Source organism: Pinus tabuliformis, chromosome 6, assembly GCF_031772625.1.
Source record: "Pinus tabuliformis cultivar Carrire ecotype Pingquan chromosome 6, CPIR1, whole genome shotgun sequence".
Lineage (NCBI taxonomy): Eukaryota > Viridiplantae > Streptophyta > Pinopsida > Pinales > Pinaceae > Pinus > Pinus tabuliformis.
In genome coordinates, this window is record NC_142292.1 from 118674470 (window position 1) to 118694820 (window position 20351).

Here is a 20351-nt window from a genome sequence, read left to right on the forward strand (position 1 = left end):
AATAGCATAGATAACTGCTAAAAATTCCTTTTCGGTAACTGTGTAGTTAAGTTCAGCAGGAGTCATATTCTTACTAATGAAATAGATAGCATAGGGGAGATGATTTTCCTCTTGTCCCAAGACAACTCCAATTGCAGTATCCGAAGCATCAGTTGATATATGAAAGGGAAGTGCCCAATCAGGTCCCCTTAGAATAGGAGCTGTAGATAACTGATGTTTAAGTGCATCAAATGCTTCCTGGCAAAGATTAGTCCACTTGAATTCAACATTTTTCATAAGTAACACAAACAAAGGAGAAGCTATTTTGGAAATTTTTTTGATAAATCTTCTGTAGTATCCAGCATGTCCTAAGAAGCTTCTCACTTCTGTTTGGGTTTTGGGAATAGGAAGGTTCTCAATGACTTGTATCTTGGATGGATCTACCTGAATTCCTTGAGATGAAATAAAATGTCCAAGTACCACTCCTTCAGTCATCATCATATGACATTTTTTGGTGCTTAAGGAGAGGTGGGCTTGTATACATCGGTTAAGTACTTTCTCAAGATTTTGTAGTGCCTCCTCAAAAGAGACACCATAAGGGGTAAAATCATCCATAAAAATTTCCATAGAGTCATTAATCATATCAGAAAATATTCCTATAACTGCTCTTTGAAAGGTTGCTGGTGCATTACATAGCCCAAATGGGAGGACTCTATAAGAAAAGGTTCCCCAGGGGCTAGTAAAAGTGGTCTTATCTTGGTCTTGGGGTGCAATTTTGATTTGGTTATACCCACTGAAACCATCTAAGAAAGAGAAGAATTTCTTCCCTGACAAACTATCTAACACTTGATCAATGAATGCTAACGAAAAGTGATCTTTTTGAGTGGCTTTATTTAAGGCTTTATAATCTACGCACACTCTCCATTTCCTGTTTTTCTTAGGAACTATTACCAACGGGGAAACCCATTCACTGTCAGATATAGGATATATAAACCCCGCATTAAGCAATTTTTGAAGTTCCCCTTTAACAATTTCTCTTAAATTAGGGTTCATTCGTCGTTGAGGTTGACAGCTCGGTCGACAATCTTCCTTGATATAGATACGGTGAGTACATAATTCAGGAGAGATTCCCTTCATATCTGTATAGTCCCACGCGAATGCTTCCTTATTTTCAAGAAGTAACTTCATTAATTGTTGTGTTTCAACAACTGTCAAGTTGGGGTTTATATTCAGTGTTTTGCCAAGTTCAATTTCTACAGGTATACTTTTAGAGGAGATGGTAGCTGATGTTTGAGGTAGGTCTTTAGAATTAAGCTTTTCCTGGGTATCTGACTCAAAAAGTGCAGCTAGCTGATTATGTGTTCCTGGAGTCACAGAGGAGGGTTCGCAAATAAAATTATTAATTACTTCGTCCTCAGTGGCATCTTTAAGGCTTAAAGCTTGTCTGATAGTCAAGATAGGTTGAGTAGTTTGATCATCATAGTCCACCCATAAGGAATTATCATTATTAATCAAGGGTGTAGTGTGAGAGTAGAGAGTAAGCTGTTTGGTCTCTTATCCATTGGAAATTGTCATTGAACCAAATCTACAGCTGATAAAGGCATCTGCTGTGGCTAGCCAAGGCCTACCCAAAATTAGAGGATGACCCCCCAACTTTGTTTTAGGTTGCAATACCACAAAATCAGCTGGATAATTCCAGGACTCAACTGAGATGATTAGGTCTTCAATAACTCCTTCCGGTTTGATTGTAGAATGGTCAGCTAATTCTAGAATGGTTGGGGTATCTCTGATTCCATTCTTCAATTGTAACAGTTGTGAAGTTTCAAGAGTCATAATATTGATAGCAGTGCCTAAGTCTACCAGAACTCGAGGAATTACTGTTTTTCCAATTTGCACTGTGACAGTAGGATGGCCGGGATCACCATATTTAACTGGAGGGGCTTTACCCGACATTAGTGCAGACAGATCACCCATGACATGAACTATGAGGGGATCTTTAGTTTTCCTACTGGGTTTCTTAACACAAATGTCTTGCATAGTTCTGGCATAAATTGGTACATCTCTTAGTGCTTGTAATAGTGGAATTTTGACGTAGAGATTTTGTAATTCCCCTAGAAGATTAAAAGTAGGTGGCTCAGGCGTTTTAGTCAAAGCTAAACACTCAGGGAATGGTGGTTCTGCTGCTTGAACAACAGTATTAGAGGTTGTTTGTACCTCTTCAGGGGAATCGTGCTTTTTTATTTCTTCTTTATCAAAATCAAAAGAGGTAACATCATCAATAAAGGAATTCATCAGGATCCTCAGAAGATAAACCATGAAAGTTAGGTAAAGCTGAAAGTGGCTTTCTTCATAGAAGCTGCTCCTTTAGGAAGATCACCAATGGGAAATCCTAAGGTAGGAAAAGAGTTTTCATCGTTTACCTCTCCTTCTACCCGTTCTTCATGGAGCAACTCTTCATTATACCCCTCCATGGTTTCTTCTGTTTGTTCCCCTACTGCACTTGCTCGATCCTTAATGTTTCTTGCTGGTTTCTCAACTGTTTCAGGGCTCCAAATCTCTTTCTCCATTTCAAAGTTCGCTTGGAAGGAAGGTTGAGGCTTTGGTTTTCGAGAGCTTGATCGCTGAGGAACAGAAAATTCAGATTTTGATAAAATCTCGTCGATAAAAGTCTTTCTTCCTCCTCCTCTTCCTCTGCCCCTGCCACCTGTAGGGTTAGTTTTCTTGGGGGCTCCGCGTCCTCTCATGCAATTTGTACATCTGAAAGAAAAACATAAATGCTTTTGAAATCTATAATTGCCTTCCCCGGCAACGGCGCCAAAATGTTGGTCACTATAATTGCTTATTTAATTAAACAATCAATTGCTACATAAATTGTCAACCCAGGGAAGTCTATTTATTTCAAAGGCAATCACACCTTTCTTTGAATCACACTGAAGCTCTACTTTGAATTACAGTAAAAGCAATCTTTCTATTGTAGAATTCAAGATTCAAAGGAAAACAATCATTAGAAGAATCCTAGATTATATTAAGAAACAACAACCTAGGAAAAATGAACCTTTCAGCAATTTGCAAAAGAAAAGACTAACTATGCTGTAACAGAGAACAGGACCCTATTCCCCAAAGTAGGAATCTTCAGCATCTGTCTCTGACTATCACACTTTCATAAACTTATTCTACAAACAAAATTACCAATCGAAATGATCAACAATTACCTAGGAATGAATTGTATGAAAATGATGCAACAATCAGTTGAAACAGAGTTTCAGCAATAAATAGCAGAGTTATAATGGTGCCTAAGAAATGCATAACATAGTTTCAACAAAACAGAGTTTTAACAAGGCATGAATGAAGACAATAATTAACACACTACAAAACTAATGGGTGAATCTTGTGAGGAAGGTGGGCCCTCTCCTTCTCACAAGATTCCCCAGAAATGAACGGGAATTAAGAAGAAGTACTCAAAGTGATCTTTTATTCATCTATCAAATGTAACATGTTACAATAAGAATAAACACGCTCTTCTCTGTAATTCTGTATTCTATCGTCCCCCTCTAACACTGATTTCTCCTCTATTTAAAGAGGAGAAATCATCTTAATATGATGATTACATCTGTACATACAAATCCTATTCTTAGTTTGATCTAATCTTCTATGCTGGAATAGGATATTCCGATCTTCCATAGCAAAATGCTATTACAGTGGTTGTAATGGTGCTGGCTTTGAGGTACAGCTATTGCGGCCAGTGTAACAGCTCCTTTAATTATCCTTTCTTGTTACTGTTGTATATGAAATACTGTTTCAGCATCGTAAATCACGGACTGTTTCAGCATCGCAGATCACAGGCTGTTTCAGCATCGTAGATCACGGACTGTTTCAGCATCGGGATTTGCGTACTGTTTACTGTTTCAGCAACGTGGTCTTCAAGCAGCAACAATATATTAACTGCAGTCTTCAAACTATTTTAGCAACTATATATTTCTGATTAGTGGCTAAGTATGAAAGTAATGTAAATTTACATGTAAAACAAGTTAAACATATAGCAAAGAGAAGAAACGTTTTATACCTTTGGAAAAATAGATTAATGTGATAATGTAGGCTTAAATGTGAGTAGGAAAAAAATGTAGTGATAGCAAAAAGTATGAGCAAAAAGGTACATTATAGGGTCCAAACAATGGGTATGTCCCTTCAGTTGCGCCAACTTAAACAATTTGAGCCAACTTGACTTTTTGGAGGTAATTTAAATTCAAAAATTTAATTTCAAAATTCTTCTTTTATATTTCTTTTGTAAGCCAACTTGGAGGAGCTGGGACTACAGACCGCAGCTACCCTAAAATTCAACACAAGTTTGAGTTTTACAACATTTGTCTAGCCAAAGAGTAGCTGACACATAATATAAAAGCTTAATAATGTTTATTCCGGAGAACATATCACATCTTACCAATTCATCTTACATGTATTCATCAACAAATGGTCACCACGGAAAACTCAACCATTATCCACGAAGGATACTTGTAACCATTGACTAGAAATAATCAATGAAGAAGCAAAAACCCTTAATCAACAACAACTTCTGCTATCATAGACAAACTGAATCTGGCAGAGTATCCCTGTGCAACACAAGGTGCTACAAAATCATTGTACTTGTGATTGTGATTTCTCAATTTTTGGTTTACCCATTGAGGAATTGGAAAATCCCCATTTTTGCAATGGGCTTACGGCTTTTGTTTTCTTTTTGTTTTGTGTCTCCCTCTCTAATTTTCCTTCGTGTGTTTAAAAATTAAATGTAAACCCATTGCAAAATTTGGTGATTTCTTGGGGTGTTTAGATGTAAAGAATGAATTGCGAGTGTCTGTATATGTTCGGTACATAATTTTTTATGTGTCCATTTTCATGGTTAATATGCTTGTTCTCTGAGAAGATACGGTGGCTTGCAATCTTATAGGTGCAAAATCAAATATATCCCGTGGTTGGATACATATCATCTATTAGCTATTCTGATCATGTTTCCTTTTTACTTTATGGCCATTTCTGCAGGGAGATGTTTGTATGTAATTCTTTTGGCAGTATTTTGTTTCTATTGGTTTCAGATAATGTTTCTCATGGACTAACACTGAATTGAATTTTGGCTCTTTATACTACAGGCAGTGAAGAAAGGGGACACCATTTTTGTTGGTCAATATCTCTTTACAGGAAGTGAGACCACTTCTGTCTGGCTTGAGGTTAAGGCGCTTCTGCCATTGTTTGTGAATATTCAAGCAGAGTAACATTTGGACATTTAGTTTTGACATAGATGGAGCTCCAGCATTGAAAAATCTGCTAACTGATCTGGCTGCAGGTTGCAGAGATTAAAGATCAAGATATAGTTTGTTGTGTCAAAAACAGTGCAACTCTTGTTGGTTCATTGTTTACAGTGCATGCCACTCAAATTCATATTGATCTTCCAACACTAAGTGATACAGATAAGCATGTAAGTAATCACAAGCATGGAGATTACTGTGTTAGTTAATATAGTTATAATGCTTTTAGACAGAAGGCCCATGGTCATGAATAAATGGAATTCTTTCACTGTTGGAATTTCATGTTTAGCACATAGAACTGCTAATTGGTAATGTGAAATGGTTCTGCTGTTTCTGGAAGCTCATGTGTCAAAATTCTGTGTCTTGCTAGGCTTTCAAGTCATAGGAATAAATACTGGGTAGGGATTGAGGTTTCAGAAATGTAAGAATTACCTAAATATGGGTTGAGTAAAATGGTCAGTGTGAAGCCCACTTGGTGTAGAATTTATGTGGATATGAAGCACATAGAAATTTTGTAGTTTGGATGGGCATAGATTGTCACTGATTTCAGAGAGTATTTTTTTTTTTCCCTTTTGCATTATTTGCCCATTGACACAGTTTGCTTTTGTTTCTGTTGACTTGTTCAGTGTAGGTTATGCATGCCTATAGGGCCCCATAATTAAGGAACCCATGATTGTCCCAACCCCTGCATCATTAAGGAACCCATGATTGTCCCAACCCCTGGTGGGCGATGAACGACCCAACCTTAAGGGGGTATCCACTGCTATATCATTCACATCATTCCCTAGAGCCCCGAGCAGTTAAATGAAAGGAAAGTCAATAAAAGGCAAAAGGCATATGGAGAAGGGTGGAAAAACCAATGTTGGGGTAAAATGTACCACGATTGCTCCCTCCTACATATATACACCCAAGTGTGGGCTTCCCTCATTACAGCTATCCTTGTACCATGGCATGTGGCTTGGACCCTTTCCTATTGCCCCACTCCATTCCATCATTATTTCATACGACACCTGCCATCTAACAAATGTACCATGGACCTGTCACTCCCTTAGAGGTTGAAACAACCTAATAGGGTCCTTGATTAACCTCCCTCTTGAACCTGGAGACAACTGTACATTCTAAAGGCCATTATGGAAGGGCATGCCACTACGAAGTGCCCACTTGGTTCCATGATTTGTAAGCTCATTTGCTCAAGTGCATTGATGAATTGTTGTACTGGAAGGTGAGGAGATGCATTGGATCTTATATAGGATTGCAGGTGGGTCTTCATCTTGGGGTTTGAACTTCCTATACAGGATCCAAGCCCTCCAGAGGGTATTAATAGCATTTGTAAGGTGAGCATTGAGAGTCATGTGCCTCCACTATAGCAAGGAGCAGATAGCCTTGCCATGGGATCCTCAACACCACTTATTGCTTGCTCATGTCCCACTTGTTCGATGATGATGATGCACCTGGACCACCTTGCCCAGCCAACTACAAACTTGCACCACACACTTGGCAGTTGGTCAAGAGCCCAAATGGGGTTTTGTCTCACCTAGGGAGATAGGGGAGGGTCTTCATCATTGTTCCAACCCTTACAGATGGAGCAAAAGCGTTTTTGATTCAGTTGGAGACCCATGAGCATATTCTTTGTGCCCCCACAACCACTTGGGAGCACCACAGGTCATTTGCTTGGAGATCAAGGGGCCACCCCCTTCATAACTGTTATTGGATCCCTTCTATTTATTATGGCGCATGAGGGACTTCATTTTGCCTTCTAACGACCCTTCTGGCTACTTTTTTATCATTACAACCCTTTTGAGAGGCTAATTATTCATGTTATGGAGCTATTTGGTGGGCTTGTCACTAAAACAAGTTTATTTTCCACATTATTTTATTATAGGGGCATCATTAGGCTAAAATTAGGCCATTCGAACCCCTTAGAGGATTGTATAAATATAAGAGAGGCATTCTCTCTCATTCATCATCACTTAAATTTGGGATATATCTTTCTAAAGATTTCAATCCTGCAATTTGTGGAATGATTTGGATGATTAAATGCATTTTGATGTGTGGAATATTTTCGCTATCTCTCTTGGAACTTTTTTTTGGTAAGTTTATGGATGGATATACTCTTTTTGTCATGTAAGTGCTCTTTTCATGCAAATTTCATAATGTTTCATCTCTAATGTATGGAATGCTATGTCTTGATTTTACTTGTGCCCTAAAAATTAATGGAAACACTTGTATCTTGGTTCGTTGCATATGTTATTCATTTTGGCAAGATGAACGACTTTTCCTAGGGTAGGTTGTGCACCTTTTACCTTGAAACTCCGTCAAATCTTGCATATCGAAGTATAAAAGTCTAAAGTTGTGATGTAGTTGCATCCATTATTAGTGAAGCTGCTTCTTTAGGCCTCCTTAAAGAGAGAAGTTCCCAAATATTAATCATTTTGACTCCAATCTTCCCAATAGCCAAGCATTGGTCCTAGATCCTTAATGGTCAACCTTAAAACTACATTTCTTTCACCTTTTTCTTATTTTTTTCCCTAACTCTAGAAGGCCAACTAGGGCCTAACACAAATTGCATTAGAGACATCTCCTTGGGGTGCAAATCGGTACACTACTGCACTGTCCTTTTCTCTAAGTGCCCTCAAAGCTTCAAGCAATTCTTGTGGCTAATTTGAGAGAAATCTCAAGCCCTAGCTCCAAAACCGTTTCTATTTTTCACCTTTTCTTGGTTAGAGGCATTTATAGGTTCATTTGCTCTTGAATGTTAGTTTATGTAGCATCGGATGTGTTTTAGCCACGCAATTTGGTAGATAGGCTAGAATGCATGAGATCTCCAAAACCCCGAAATCGTTTCTGGAAATTCCACCTAGAGATGACTTAATTAGATTATTAACCTATTTTTTAATGTTTCCTATGTCTAAACTTATGAAAAATGGTTAATTAATCAAAATTAATTAAGTTAAGGTGAAAATTCTTTGGAAACTGACACGGATCGATCCATAGATGATTCAAGCCACTGATTAAGATGTAATCTTGGCTATCGAAGTCCCAACATGAAGATATAAGAAGGGACCAATGTGGTGATGGAGAATACACTTGTGCACTTCAATTTCCTTGGCAGGTAGATTTCTAGAGAGCAACAGTAGTTTCCGGAGAGCCAGAGATCAAAGCAGAGACAGTGGTCCGGAGGAAGTTTTTTAGATCCGGAGAGGTAAAAACAAGGAGGCCGAGTTATTCCTAGTAAGGTAGCGCAAAGGATTGCGTAGTTGCTTCAAAAGATCAACTCGATTTAGTTGGAGGAAAAATCACTTTCAGTTCTAGAGGTCATATAGAGGTTCCCTAGTGCCGAAGAAGCGATTTCCTTAGCAGAGACAACCATAATGACTTCATCAAAGGCAATTTAGGGGCTAGACGCCATAGGGCCCGTGCAAGCGTTGTGTAGAGGCTGACACAGAGGGTCCAGGAGGACGCGTTTTCTGAAGGAAAGTTGTGCCAGGGTTGCTTGTGGAGGAAGCGTAACTCCCTTACATAATTTTGGCCATATTTTCTTTCTGTTTGGATTGCCAGTTGGGCATCCATAGATTGTACGAAGAATTTCATTATTGCATAATAATAAAACCCTCAGCTGCTGCACTAGTTTTCCCAAGTTGGGTTTTTTCAGAGACATTTGTCCAAAAATAATTGCGTAAAATTTGTGTGCGCTAGATTTTCTTAGTTTCCAGCCTTATTTCTTCCGCAATTTTTATTTGTGAAAATCACAGTGTGAATTATTTGGTATTTGTCATAGCAAACTGCAAATAATTTGTTTAAATAAATTAACAATTAGGAAAACAATTTCCAGTTGATGGCGTTTCATCTTCTAGGGTTAGGTTTTTGGATGTTTAGGGTTCTCCATTGTTTCTCAACAATAAATAGGCCTTCGAGCCTCGTTGTAACACAGTTTAGAGACATGTAGCAGCAACATCTCTTCTCAGAGATAAGCTACCATCGCCTTAGCTGGTTTATTTACATTTTTGTTTGTAAGCATATTTCAGTGTTTTACAGTAATGAAATGAAGTATTATTTCCACTGCATCTCTGTCTTTTTTGTTATCTCTGTAATTTGTTGCGTTCCTGTTTAAATCCAGATTAGTGGTATTAGAGCGGTTTTCTCTTTCTCTGTCTTTCCTTGCATTTCCCCAACGAGGTCGAGATATAAGGAGTTAGGGTTTGAACTGGTCGAACCTTTGCAAGACCAACCTCGCAAATCTCGATGGTCTCCCATTGCAGATGAAAAGAAAGACGAGGGGGCAGGAGATCCTATCCAAATCTTGCTCGAAGAGGTCCTCGAGCGACAAAGGAACGCGATGATGGACAACTTTGCCCAGATCCTTCAGCGGCTACTCAGGGGAGACACATCTTCTTCTAGCGGCTACTTTAGAAGCACCACACCCTTTAAGGCACAAGTTAACTTGGACATTCCCATATTTGAGGGTCGGATAGATGCAGACACCATAGATAAATGGTTAAATCTGCTAGAAGGGTATTTTTCTGTTCATAATTTTTTCGGCCGGGAAAAGATTACTTTTGCTCTTCTCAAAGCCGCCTCCCACGTCAAGGATTGGTGGGAAACCTACTGCGAGCAGAAAGATGAAAGTACAACCTCACTGTTTTCAGCCGCACCCACTTGGGATTCATTCCGGACTGCCATCAAGCAACAATACTACCCTGTCGGAAGCTATGAGGATCAATACATAAAGTGGACCATGCTGCGGTAGGGACGGGACCAAGACGTGCCAAAGTTTATCAATATTTTCCATACCCTTTGCACAAAGTTGGGTATCAAGGATTCAAAGCAGCATTTGGGACTCAAATACCACGGCTGCTTGCACAAGTACATCCAGGAAGAAATAGAATTCCTGAACATCTCCTTGTTCGGCACGACATACTGATATGCCGTTAAGATCGAGCAAAAGTTTAAACAGAAGAAGTGAGATTTTGGATCTGCGAATCCGAAGCAAGGGAAAGGTGCCCCCAAACCACAGAATAAAGGACAAAGCCAAGGCGGGGTGGCCCAAGACAACCCATCAAAGTTGCAAGAAAAGAACATCGCCGTGAAGCCGAAAATGAACACGGGAAAGTGGTGTGAGTTCCATAAGAGCTCCACTCACAACACAAGTGAGTGTCGGGCCAAGCTGTCACTGGTGGCCGAGCTAAGGGTTTCAGAATCAAATGCATGTTCTGACTCTGAGTCAGAACCCGACACAAAGGGAAGCAGATCATCGATGCGGAGCCCAATGCCATCGTTGCCACCACGAAGATCCAGAAGGAGGAACCCGAAGATCCAGAGGAGGAGGAGCATCTCTTCCACTCCCAGATGTGGGTAAGGGGCTCCCCGCTATAGTTCATTGTCGACAGCAGGAGCCAAAAGAACCTCATTTCGGCAGAGGTCGTGAAGCGGCTGGGCTTACCGACCATAGCACATCCACAATCGTACACCATCAGGTGGCTTCACCAAGGACAGGATCTTCGCGTAAGCCAGCAGTGTTGCCTTCCATACGACATCAAACCCTTCACGGATGAGATATTGTGTGACGTTGCTCCCCTTGATGTTTGTGATGTATTATTAGGACAACCATACTTGTGGAAGCAACAAGCTGTGTATGAATCAAGGTCCCGTGCTGTTATTGTTATTTTGGGAAATAAGTTGTACATGATACCGGAGGTAGCACCGCCTACCGCCATCTCTTTGGTTATTGCAAAACAATGCAGTAATCTCATTTCCAAAACTGAGATTTTTTTTTCCTGATGATACGCCCTCAAGGAAAGAAGAAGACGGTGGTCACGACCTCCAGATAGGGCCGCTCCGCACGACAACTACAGATGGACAAGGTCGTGGAGAAGTACGAGGACATCTTCATCTCCCTTGCAAGGGTTCCTCTGCACTGTCGGGTCAAGCACTCCATCGATCTGACCCCAGGTGCGCCACTTCCCAATGGACCATTCTATCGGCATTCCGTGTCGGAGAATGATGAAATCAAGAGGCAGATTCAAGAGCTGGTGCAGAAAGGTCACATCCGTCCGAGTTCATTGCCTTTTGGGAGCTCAATTGTGTTGGTACAGAAGAAGGATGGGACTTGGAGACTCTGTATTGACTATCGGGTGCTGAACAAGTTCACTGTCCCTAATAGGTACTCGATCCCACAAATTGATGACCTCTTGGACCAACTGAAGGGGGCAAAATATTTCAGCAAGATCGATTTGAAGTCAGGATATAACCAGGTACCAATTGAACCCTCCGATGTGTGGAAGACTGCCTTCAAAGCCAAGGAGGGCCTTTTCGAATGGTTGCTTACGCCTTTCGTATTGACAAATGCCCTTGCAACCTTCATGAGGCTAATGGATGACATCTTGCGGCCATTCACCAACTCATTTGTAGTGGTATACTTGGATGACATCTTGATCTTCAGCCAAAGTTGGGAAGAGCACCTCCACCACATCCGACAGGTTCTCCAAACACTGCGGCAACACAAGTTATGTGCCAATTTGGAGAAATGCACTTTTGGCATGACCAAGGTTCAGTATTTGGGATAGATTATTGATGAACGGGGGGGTACATGTGGATCCAGCCAAAATCCAAGTCATTCGGGATTGGCCATCTCCAACCACTTTGACAGAGCTCTACAACTTTCTAGGTCTTGCCAACTTCTACCGCAGGTTCGTGTTGGGTTTTTCTCATATCACTTGGCCTTTGTGTCAAGTCACCAAGGGAGGAGCGAAAGCAAAATTCTTTTGGTCTGAATCTCAACAGAAGGCATTCACAGAGTTGAAAGATCGCCTCTGCTCGGCACCAGTGCTTGCATTACCAGAATTGCAACAACCATTTGAGGTCGAGACAGATGCCTCTGACTATGCTATTAGGGCAGTCCTTACTCAACACGAGCATCCAGTGGCATATCACAGTGAGACACTTTTAGACACAGTCTGAAAGTATCCCACTTATGACAAAGAGATGTATTCCATTGTGCAGGCCTGCAGACAATGGAAGCATTACATTTTGGGGAAGGAAACGGTCATCTACACAGACCATCGACCCTTGAAGTTCATACAGACCCAAGGGAAACTGCAGAATGATCGCCATCAAAAGTGGTCCGCATACCTACAACAGTTCCATTTGAATATCAAGTATAAGAAGGGCAACACCAATAATGTTGCAGATTGCCTTAGTTGACCACCAATCATGGCGTTAACCACCATGCTCAACTCTTATGGGCACGAGAGATTTCCGATTGGCCACTTCTCTACAAAAGCGACCCAGAATTCAGCCACACATACCAGACACTCTTGGAGGGTCAGCATGTTCTAGATTTTCACCTCCAGGATGTCCTGTTATGCCACCTGGGTCACCTTTGTGTTCCTTCAAGCGAGCGTGCAAAGATTATTTGGGAAGCACATTACAGTCGGGTTGCTGGGCATTTTTGGGTCGAGAAAATGGTGCCAATATTGCAGAAGTATTTCTATTGGCTGAATCTTCGACAGGATGTCGGGAAGTACATCAGATCATGCATTGCCTGCGCCATTGTCAAACCGACCATCAAGAAGCAAGGCCTCTATACCTCGCTGCCTACCCCTAGTTGACCTTGGGAATCCATCTCCATGGATTACATGTTGGGCCTTCCTTCTACTAAGCATGGAAACGACTGTGTTTTTGTGGTCGTCGACAGGTTCTTGAAGATGGCCATTATGGCGGCCTGCAAGAAGAATATCACAACGAAAGTCACTGCTAAACTCTTCTTTGACGAGTGTGGGTACACTTTGGGATCCCATAGTCTATCATCTCAAATCGGGACAACAGGTTCCTCAGTACATTTGGTCCAGTCTCTGGTCGATGCTGGACACCAAATTCACTAAGTCCACAATCTTCCATCCTCAAACTAATGGCCAGACAAAGGTTGTGAACAGGATGGTCGTACACATTCTGTGCATGTACAACTCAAAGCATCCACGCACATGAGACGAGAGCCTCCCCTATGTTCAACACAGCTACAACTAGGCTCTCCACAGCTCGATTGGCCACAACCCTTTTCAAGTGCGCTTGGGATTCCAGCCACTATGTCCCATTGATGTGGCCATGCCAGTTGCAGCTACTCGCGCAGATTCGGCTCATGTCCAGTTCGAAACAGATAAGGCAAACAACTTCGTTGATCACATCCAACATATTCGCTAGCAGGTCCACGACATTCTAGAGAAATCAAATGCCAAGTACAAGAAACGACATGATCAACATTGGGTGCCACACAAGTTTCAGGTGGGCGACAAAATCTGGTTGCATTTGCAAAAGGAACGCCTTACCGGAGCCTATCGGAAACTCAGACCACTCTGATATGGTCCTTACACCATTACCAAGGCTGTGGGAGACAATGCATTTGAGCTCAGCATTCCCCCATTCCTTGGCCTGCACCCAGTGTTCAATGTGGACCGCCTTCGGCCATACTTTCCACCATTACTAGACACATCCGACATTACAGAACAGCTCACACCCACAAAGTTAAATCTAGATTGCATGGAACAAGTTGCAACTGATTGGATCATGGACACACAGATCAAGCATACTCGCCAACAGAATATCCAACTGTATCGAATTGTCAAAGCAGGCCAACTCCTTCACCAGGGCAAGTGGCTTACCAGGGACCAACTTCAGCGAAAGTTTCCTCATCTCATGGAGGAACTCAACGCCATGGGGACCATTGCTTCGTAAGGGGGGAGGAATGATCTAGGTGGATATTGGTGGCCACCTGCCAAGTCCACTTGGACCCCCACCATTGTTTCTTTCAGCTTTGCAGTTTCCTTAATTGTAGCACAGTTTACTATTTTTAGCAGTTTTTCGGGTCCTGAACTCCCGAAGCCATTTTGAGGCCCTAAACGAGGTTTTTTGGGAAAACTGGGAAAAGTTGTAGTTCTCAGATAGATCTTTCTAACGAGATATTGTGCGTGTCAAACATAGATCATATGCCAAAGTTACCACCCCGGGAAGTTGATGTATCAATTTACCCAAACGGGGCCCACAATTTGGCGTTTCATCTTCTAGGGTTAGGTTTTTGGATGTTTAGGGTTCTCCATTGTTTCTCAATAATAAATAGGCCTTCGAGCTTCATTTTAACATAGTTCAGAGGCATGTAGCCGCATCATTTCTTCTCAGAGATAAGCTACCATCGCCCTAGCTAGTTTATTTCCATTTTTTTTTGTAAGCATATTTCAGTATTTTACAGTAATGAAATGAAATAAACACAATACAGTCTCAAACATACAGATCAACAACTGAAATAAATAGACAAACACACAAGGTACATCGTTATTTTTGGACAATCGTCCTCCGAAAAACCCAACTTGGGAAAAGTAGTGCAACTGTTTTGAGGGTTTTATTATTAAGCAAATTTTCTTGAGTACACTAGGTGCCAAACTAGCTCACCCGACATAGATAAATAATCTGGCAGTAATACCTCCCTTCGGAAGCAGATATTCTGAAAGTCTGCCCCACGAAACCTTCTCCAGCACAATCTAAAGCACTGTGTTAGCCCTCCTTGCCTCTGTGTCAGCCTGAAACCCTCTGTGTCAGCCCTTTGAGGCATTGCTCAACCTCTCTGGCCCTCTACGTCACTTCTGCAGCCTCTGTGTGGGTGACGCAGGCCCTTCTCGCCTCTTCGCAGTCACTGCTGGCCTCTGCATGGCTCCCTCTAGCTCTGCGTCTACCTCTTTGCCTCTGCGCTGGTCTTCTGACACTATCTTTGCTCCTCTGCCTCATATTCATTGCGCCGCTCGCTGCAACTCTGATGAATGGTTCGATTTCCCTTAGCAAACCCCTCTCTAGAAAATTGAACTGACTGATCACTCTTTTGTATCTCTAACTAACCCTCAAGCCTCCTCTTATACTTTTTTTGTTGAGTCTTCAACGACCGAGATTACATCTTTAATCAACAGCTAAGATTAGATTTGGCTTGATCCATGTCATTTAGAACCTCCTAACCCAGTTTTATATTAAAACCCATTAATATTTTTATTTTCCTAAGTTTAGACTTAGGAACTCATAAAAAATATTATTATTTTAATATCTCTTTCACCGGGTAGAATTTCCCCAAACCATTTCCGGGCCTTGGAGATCTCTTGTGCTTTAGCCTCTCCACCAATTTTCATCGCTAGAGCACTTCTACTGCTACCCAAAATCAACACTCCCTCTTAGCGAGGAATGTGCTATAGTAATACTTCACCACTGAGGATCACCCTGATTATACGGCATCGGTACCTGTGTTGATGCTAGGCCTTCTTGCCCAACATCCTCTACATTGCTGCATCATGTACTGTTGCCCATGGCCATACCACTTCCACTGTTACATTTGTACGACAACTCACTCTTCGTCCGTGCTGCTGCTGGTCCTTCCACCCAACACTGCATTTGCACTATAGTTCTCTCTCATCATGCTACCCATAGCACTACCATTGTGTTAAATTGGCAACTAAGGCCAAACTCCATGTGAGTCAGCTTATTTATGGCAGCTGATATTTTTATTGGATCCCTCTCGTCGAGAGATGTAAGATTGATCCAAAGATCATTCGATTCCAATAAGTATTTATGGAGATATGAATTTATTTTGATTATGGATTTATTATCTAGCCGACCAGCAACTTATGTAGGCTCAAGAAGCCCAAACGTCATGTCTATTCAACCTATACATTTTGGTATAAATAGAAGAGGATTTGATGTCATTTGCAACACACCTCTTCATGTGTAGTCTCCTCCTCTCCACATCTGGGTTTTTGGTGAAGGAGAGAGACACCATGTGTGATACGTTGGTCTTCAAGTAATGCCCTAGCTGTTGTACGTTGCCCTAGCCACAGAGATCTGGCCGCAGTAAACCCTAGCCACAGAGATCTGGCTGCAGTAAACCCTAGCCACAGAAATCTGGCTGCTGTAAAAGAGGTCTCATATGCAGCCAAAGGAAACGTTCTATCCGCATTGCCGTTGTGGAAGAGCCGCAGTCATAATGCTGTTCATGAGGAGACCATTATACACTACGCATACATAAGGATATATATACGCAGGGCAGACAATACAACGCAACAAGATCTGTATATGCAATGATACAGTCACGCAGGCAATTGCATATGTATATATATATGTAGTCAATATAGATATCAACGCACAACTTTCACACTCAGGAAATGCAATGTATATACACGTAGACAATATGCAGATCAGGGAAGCAAAACGCAGCCAAAAAGGAGAACTATTCATGCAGGTTTCCATACGATGTAATACGCACAAGATGGACACCTTATCCAACACAGTCATAAAAGAGACATATACGCAGATCAGGGAAGACATGTAAAATGCAGCCAAAAGGAGAATTGTTCATGCAGTAAAAGAAGACATGTTCACGCAGTTAAGAAGATAAGAATTTCGCATACTTCCTCTCAAAAATTTCAGGTGTGGTAGCCGCAGTCAAAAGATAAGGTATTCGTATATGCAGTGATCTAAACTCAGGTACAGCAGACCTGCATTCAAGGGTGATAGATCACATTATAGACTACAACTCAGATTATTATAATCCGCAGATCACAGATTGATGGAACAGTTAGAAGGTTGGACCTAGCCATTGCCAAGCAGTTACAACGTGAAGGATCCATGTTAATGTTACGTAGCTGTAGGTGATAGCGTGGCAAATCCAAGGCTGTCTATAGCAGTCTTGACACCTGATCTCAGTGGTTCTTCTGTAGCAATTTAAGCATGTTGGACAGCATAATATAATAGTGATTAGAAGATGAAAATCTCGGACGAAGGGACTGTGTTATACACAGCAGTCCTGAGATATCTCGGTAAAATCTCAGTGGCAATACAAACATCTTGTACAGCAGTGACATGGAACTATAGCCTAGCTGCTTTGCTAGGCTGTAAGCCATAGCAAGCAGCTAAGGCTGATATGTATATGAACTAAAGAATGATGCACATTAATAAAGGGCAGCATGTTAAAGGGCAGTATGATGAACATGGACAACATCATGAGATATATGGGCAGCATGATGAATATATACATATATGGGCAGTATGATGTAGATCATGGACAACATGATGTATGGGCAGCGTATGAGATCATGAGCAGCGTGATGATGCATGATGCTGCATAATGGTGCTACATGGTAAGTTGCAACAAATGGACGAGATGCAGAATGATGATAGGTGGAGTCACCTTGGAGATTCAGTTGAAACAAAATGTCTTCAACTGATCTCATCGTTATACAAAATGATCTATGCTAGATCTAGATAAGTCAAAGTGTTGACTTCTGTTGTAAATGTACTATCTCTCTCTCTCTTTCTCTGTTGAACTTTGAAAAACATAAAAAAAGAATTGATCAAGGGTTTCCCCACACATTGTGGGGTTTGTCCCTGGCTTGCGCCACATCTTGTGTCTTCTTGTCTTCTGCAATTTATATTTATGTTCTATCTGCAGTTTACTTTATGTGGATGTGATTGCTAATATGGAAAAGAAATTAAATAAATTGCTCTAGCATAGAACATACCTAAAATTAACATGGTATTAGAGTTGAGGTGAAGACAATGCCCAAGCAAGAGTGAAACAACAATCACCAAAGACAGTTGGGACAAGACAAAAAGATCAATGGGTTCTTCACAATTCACTTAGGGTGAAGTCGAAGCAGAGCATATTATCAGAATGACGTAGCAGAACTTCTGATGGCATACCTAAAGATCACTTCATTGGGAAGTTCGGATCTAAGGGTGGAAGGAAAGGTAGATGTCTTGGTTATGAGTTCGGCCTTTATGCGAAGGAGTGTCCGAATGACAGAGATGCAGGTCATCAAAGAGACAGCTGACTCTTCAAGGAGGCAAAGAACCCAGTGCTTCAAGGCACTTCATCGGATAGAAGGGTGCACTCTATAATTTGATAGAGATGGAAACAACCGTGGGATTACACTTGAAGCCAATGCCACCTATCCTGAAAAAGGAATGGAAGTCAAAGGTTTTATGGTGGCATTCGTCGATGGAAAGGTACGTGTTTGAAAATTAAATTTTGAAAGATGTTTTTGAGTTCAGGGTTGTATCAAGTTGCAGGGAGTCCACCAGGGACCATGTCCATTGACACAACACCGGAGGTCTGTGAGTTAGATGGTGACAGAGATGCCTGAATTCAAAAAGAGCATGAAGGTACATGTCTGAGATGTATCGAAGGAAAATCTTACAAGGGGACCATTCCCCCTCATGTAGCAGGTCCACAGGTTTGGAACAACCTGTGGAGTTTGAGATTCATGAATAGGAATCTCATGTATACAGGTGGAAGAAAGCCCTCTATGGCTTGAAGCAAGACACCCCGAGCATAGTATGAGAGGATCAACAGCTGTCTGATGAAGCTGAGATTCACTAGGAATGAAATCTATCCAAACCATCCGAAGGTTGTGGATGACAGACCTCTCATACTGACACCTATGTCTGATAGGTGCAGACCCTCTCATTTGTAGAAGACAGAGGGAGTTGGATTCCGAATGTGGAAAGATAAACTGCTAGCCTGTGACTACCTCGAAGATCTTAACTTTCAGAGGTTATATGACGGACTTGATTTGGGAATGCCTCTGAGTTTCATAAACTCATTCGCATTGATGTTCTTGGTGAACCTCCGTCCGGACATATGTTTTGCAGTTAGCATGGTGAGCTCATATTTGGTTGAGCCTCACTGGATTGGTGCCAAGAATCTTCTGAGATATCTTCAGGGCACAATCTCTCATGGATTGAGATACACTGCCGGAAAGATGAAATTGCATTATTATTCGAATGTTGAATGGGCAGGCAGTGTGGAGGATCACTAGAGCACTTTTCAATGCTGGTTCTCTTTGGATTCCGCTTTGATGCAAGAAGCAGAAGTTGGTCGCTATAAGCACCGCCAAGACCAAATACATGGATGATCTCTTATGAAGCTGCATGGTTGCGGAAGCTCTTAAGTGAGCTGTTTATCTTTGTGACAACTAGAGGTGGGATTCAATTATTGAGGAATCCCGTATTCGACAATTTCTCTAGCAGACAAAAATCAGATACTGCCTTATCTGGGATATGGAAAGTCGATGAGCAAGGAGGCTCCATCGCACTGAGATGATGTACAGGTCGCTAAAGCCCCAGGGGAAAGATCAAATTTGTGATTTTCTCGAACGACTTGGAGTCATTGAGAGACCTTTGTAAAAGGGTCCTACATGTTGCATACATTGAGGTCTGGGAGCTCTGGGGGGCTTGCGGTTTTTACTGGACCAACATACGACCACAGGTTGACTTACCCTCTCCTAGTGGTGCGCACTGGAACAAGATGATTTGCTCCCTTGTGGGACAAAATGATTCGCTCTCTTGTGGAACAAGATGATTCGCTCTCCTGTGTAGCAAGATGATTAGTTCTCCTGTGAGGCCTGGATTGATGTGTTCCCCATGGCGATTGTAGTAGGATTGATGTGTTCTCCTGTGAGGCCTGGATTGATGTGTTCTCCATGGCGATTGTAGTAGGATTGATGTGTTCTCCTGTGAGGCCTGGATTGATGTGTTCTCCATGGCAACCTAGATTGATGTGTTCTCCATGGCGATTGTAGCATGATTGATGTGTTCTCCATGGCGATTATAGCATGATTGATGTGTTCTCCTGTGAGGACAGGATTGATTAGTTCTCCTGTCGAGGCATCCTACCCATGCAGTTTGGGACTCATGGGAAGTACCTCTCATCTGATCAATGAGCAGGGAAATGAAGTTAGGGACCATAGTAGTACCGATGGACGCATCGTTGTATCTACCGTACTCCCTACGCTAGGATGACCTCCATTGATCTGGGATCAATGATACTGGTCTGGGACCAGTGGTAGGAGTTGTACCATACTATGACGCTGACTTCGGACGGTTGAGACTGGTCTGGAACTAGTGGTACATACTCTGAGACTGACTTCGTGTCAGTGCAGTACTGGTCTGGGACCAGTGAGAGGTACATACTATGACGCTGACTTCGGGTCGGTTGAGACTGGTCTGGGACCAGTGGTAGGAGTTGTACCATACTATGACACTAACTTCGAG

General features: G+C 41.8%; 1 protein-coding gene across 1 annotated transcript in view; it reads left to right on the plus strand.

Annotated features, from left to right (window-relative positions):
* The window catches only part of LOC149257625 (pyruvate kinase 1, cytosolic-like), a 191346-nt gene that overhangs the window by 126385 nt on the left and 44610 nt on the right, over nt 1–20351 (plus strand). The window contains exons 5-6 of the mRNA XM_089381138.1: nt 5121–5198; nt 5315–5446. Of these exons, the coding sequence (XP_089237264.1) occupies nt 5121–5198; nt 5315–5446 (210 nt within the window). The remainder of the gene's footprint in view (nt 1–5120; nt 5199–5314; nt 5447–20351) is intronic.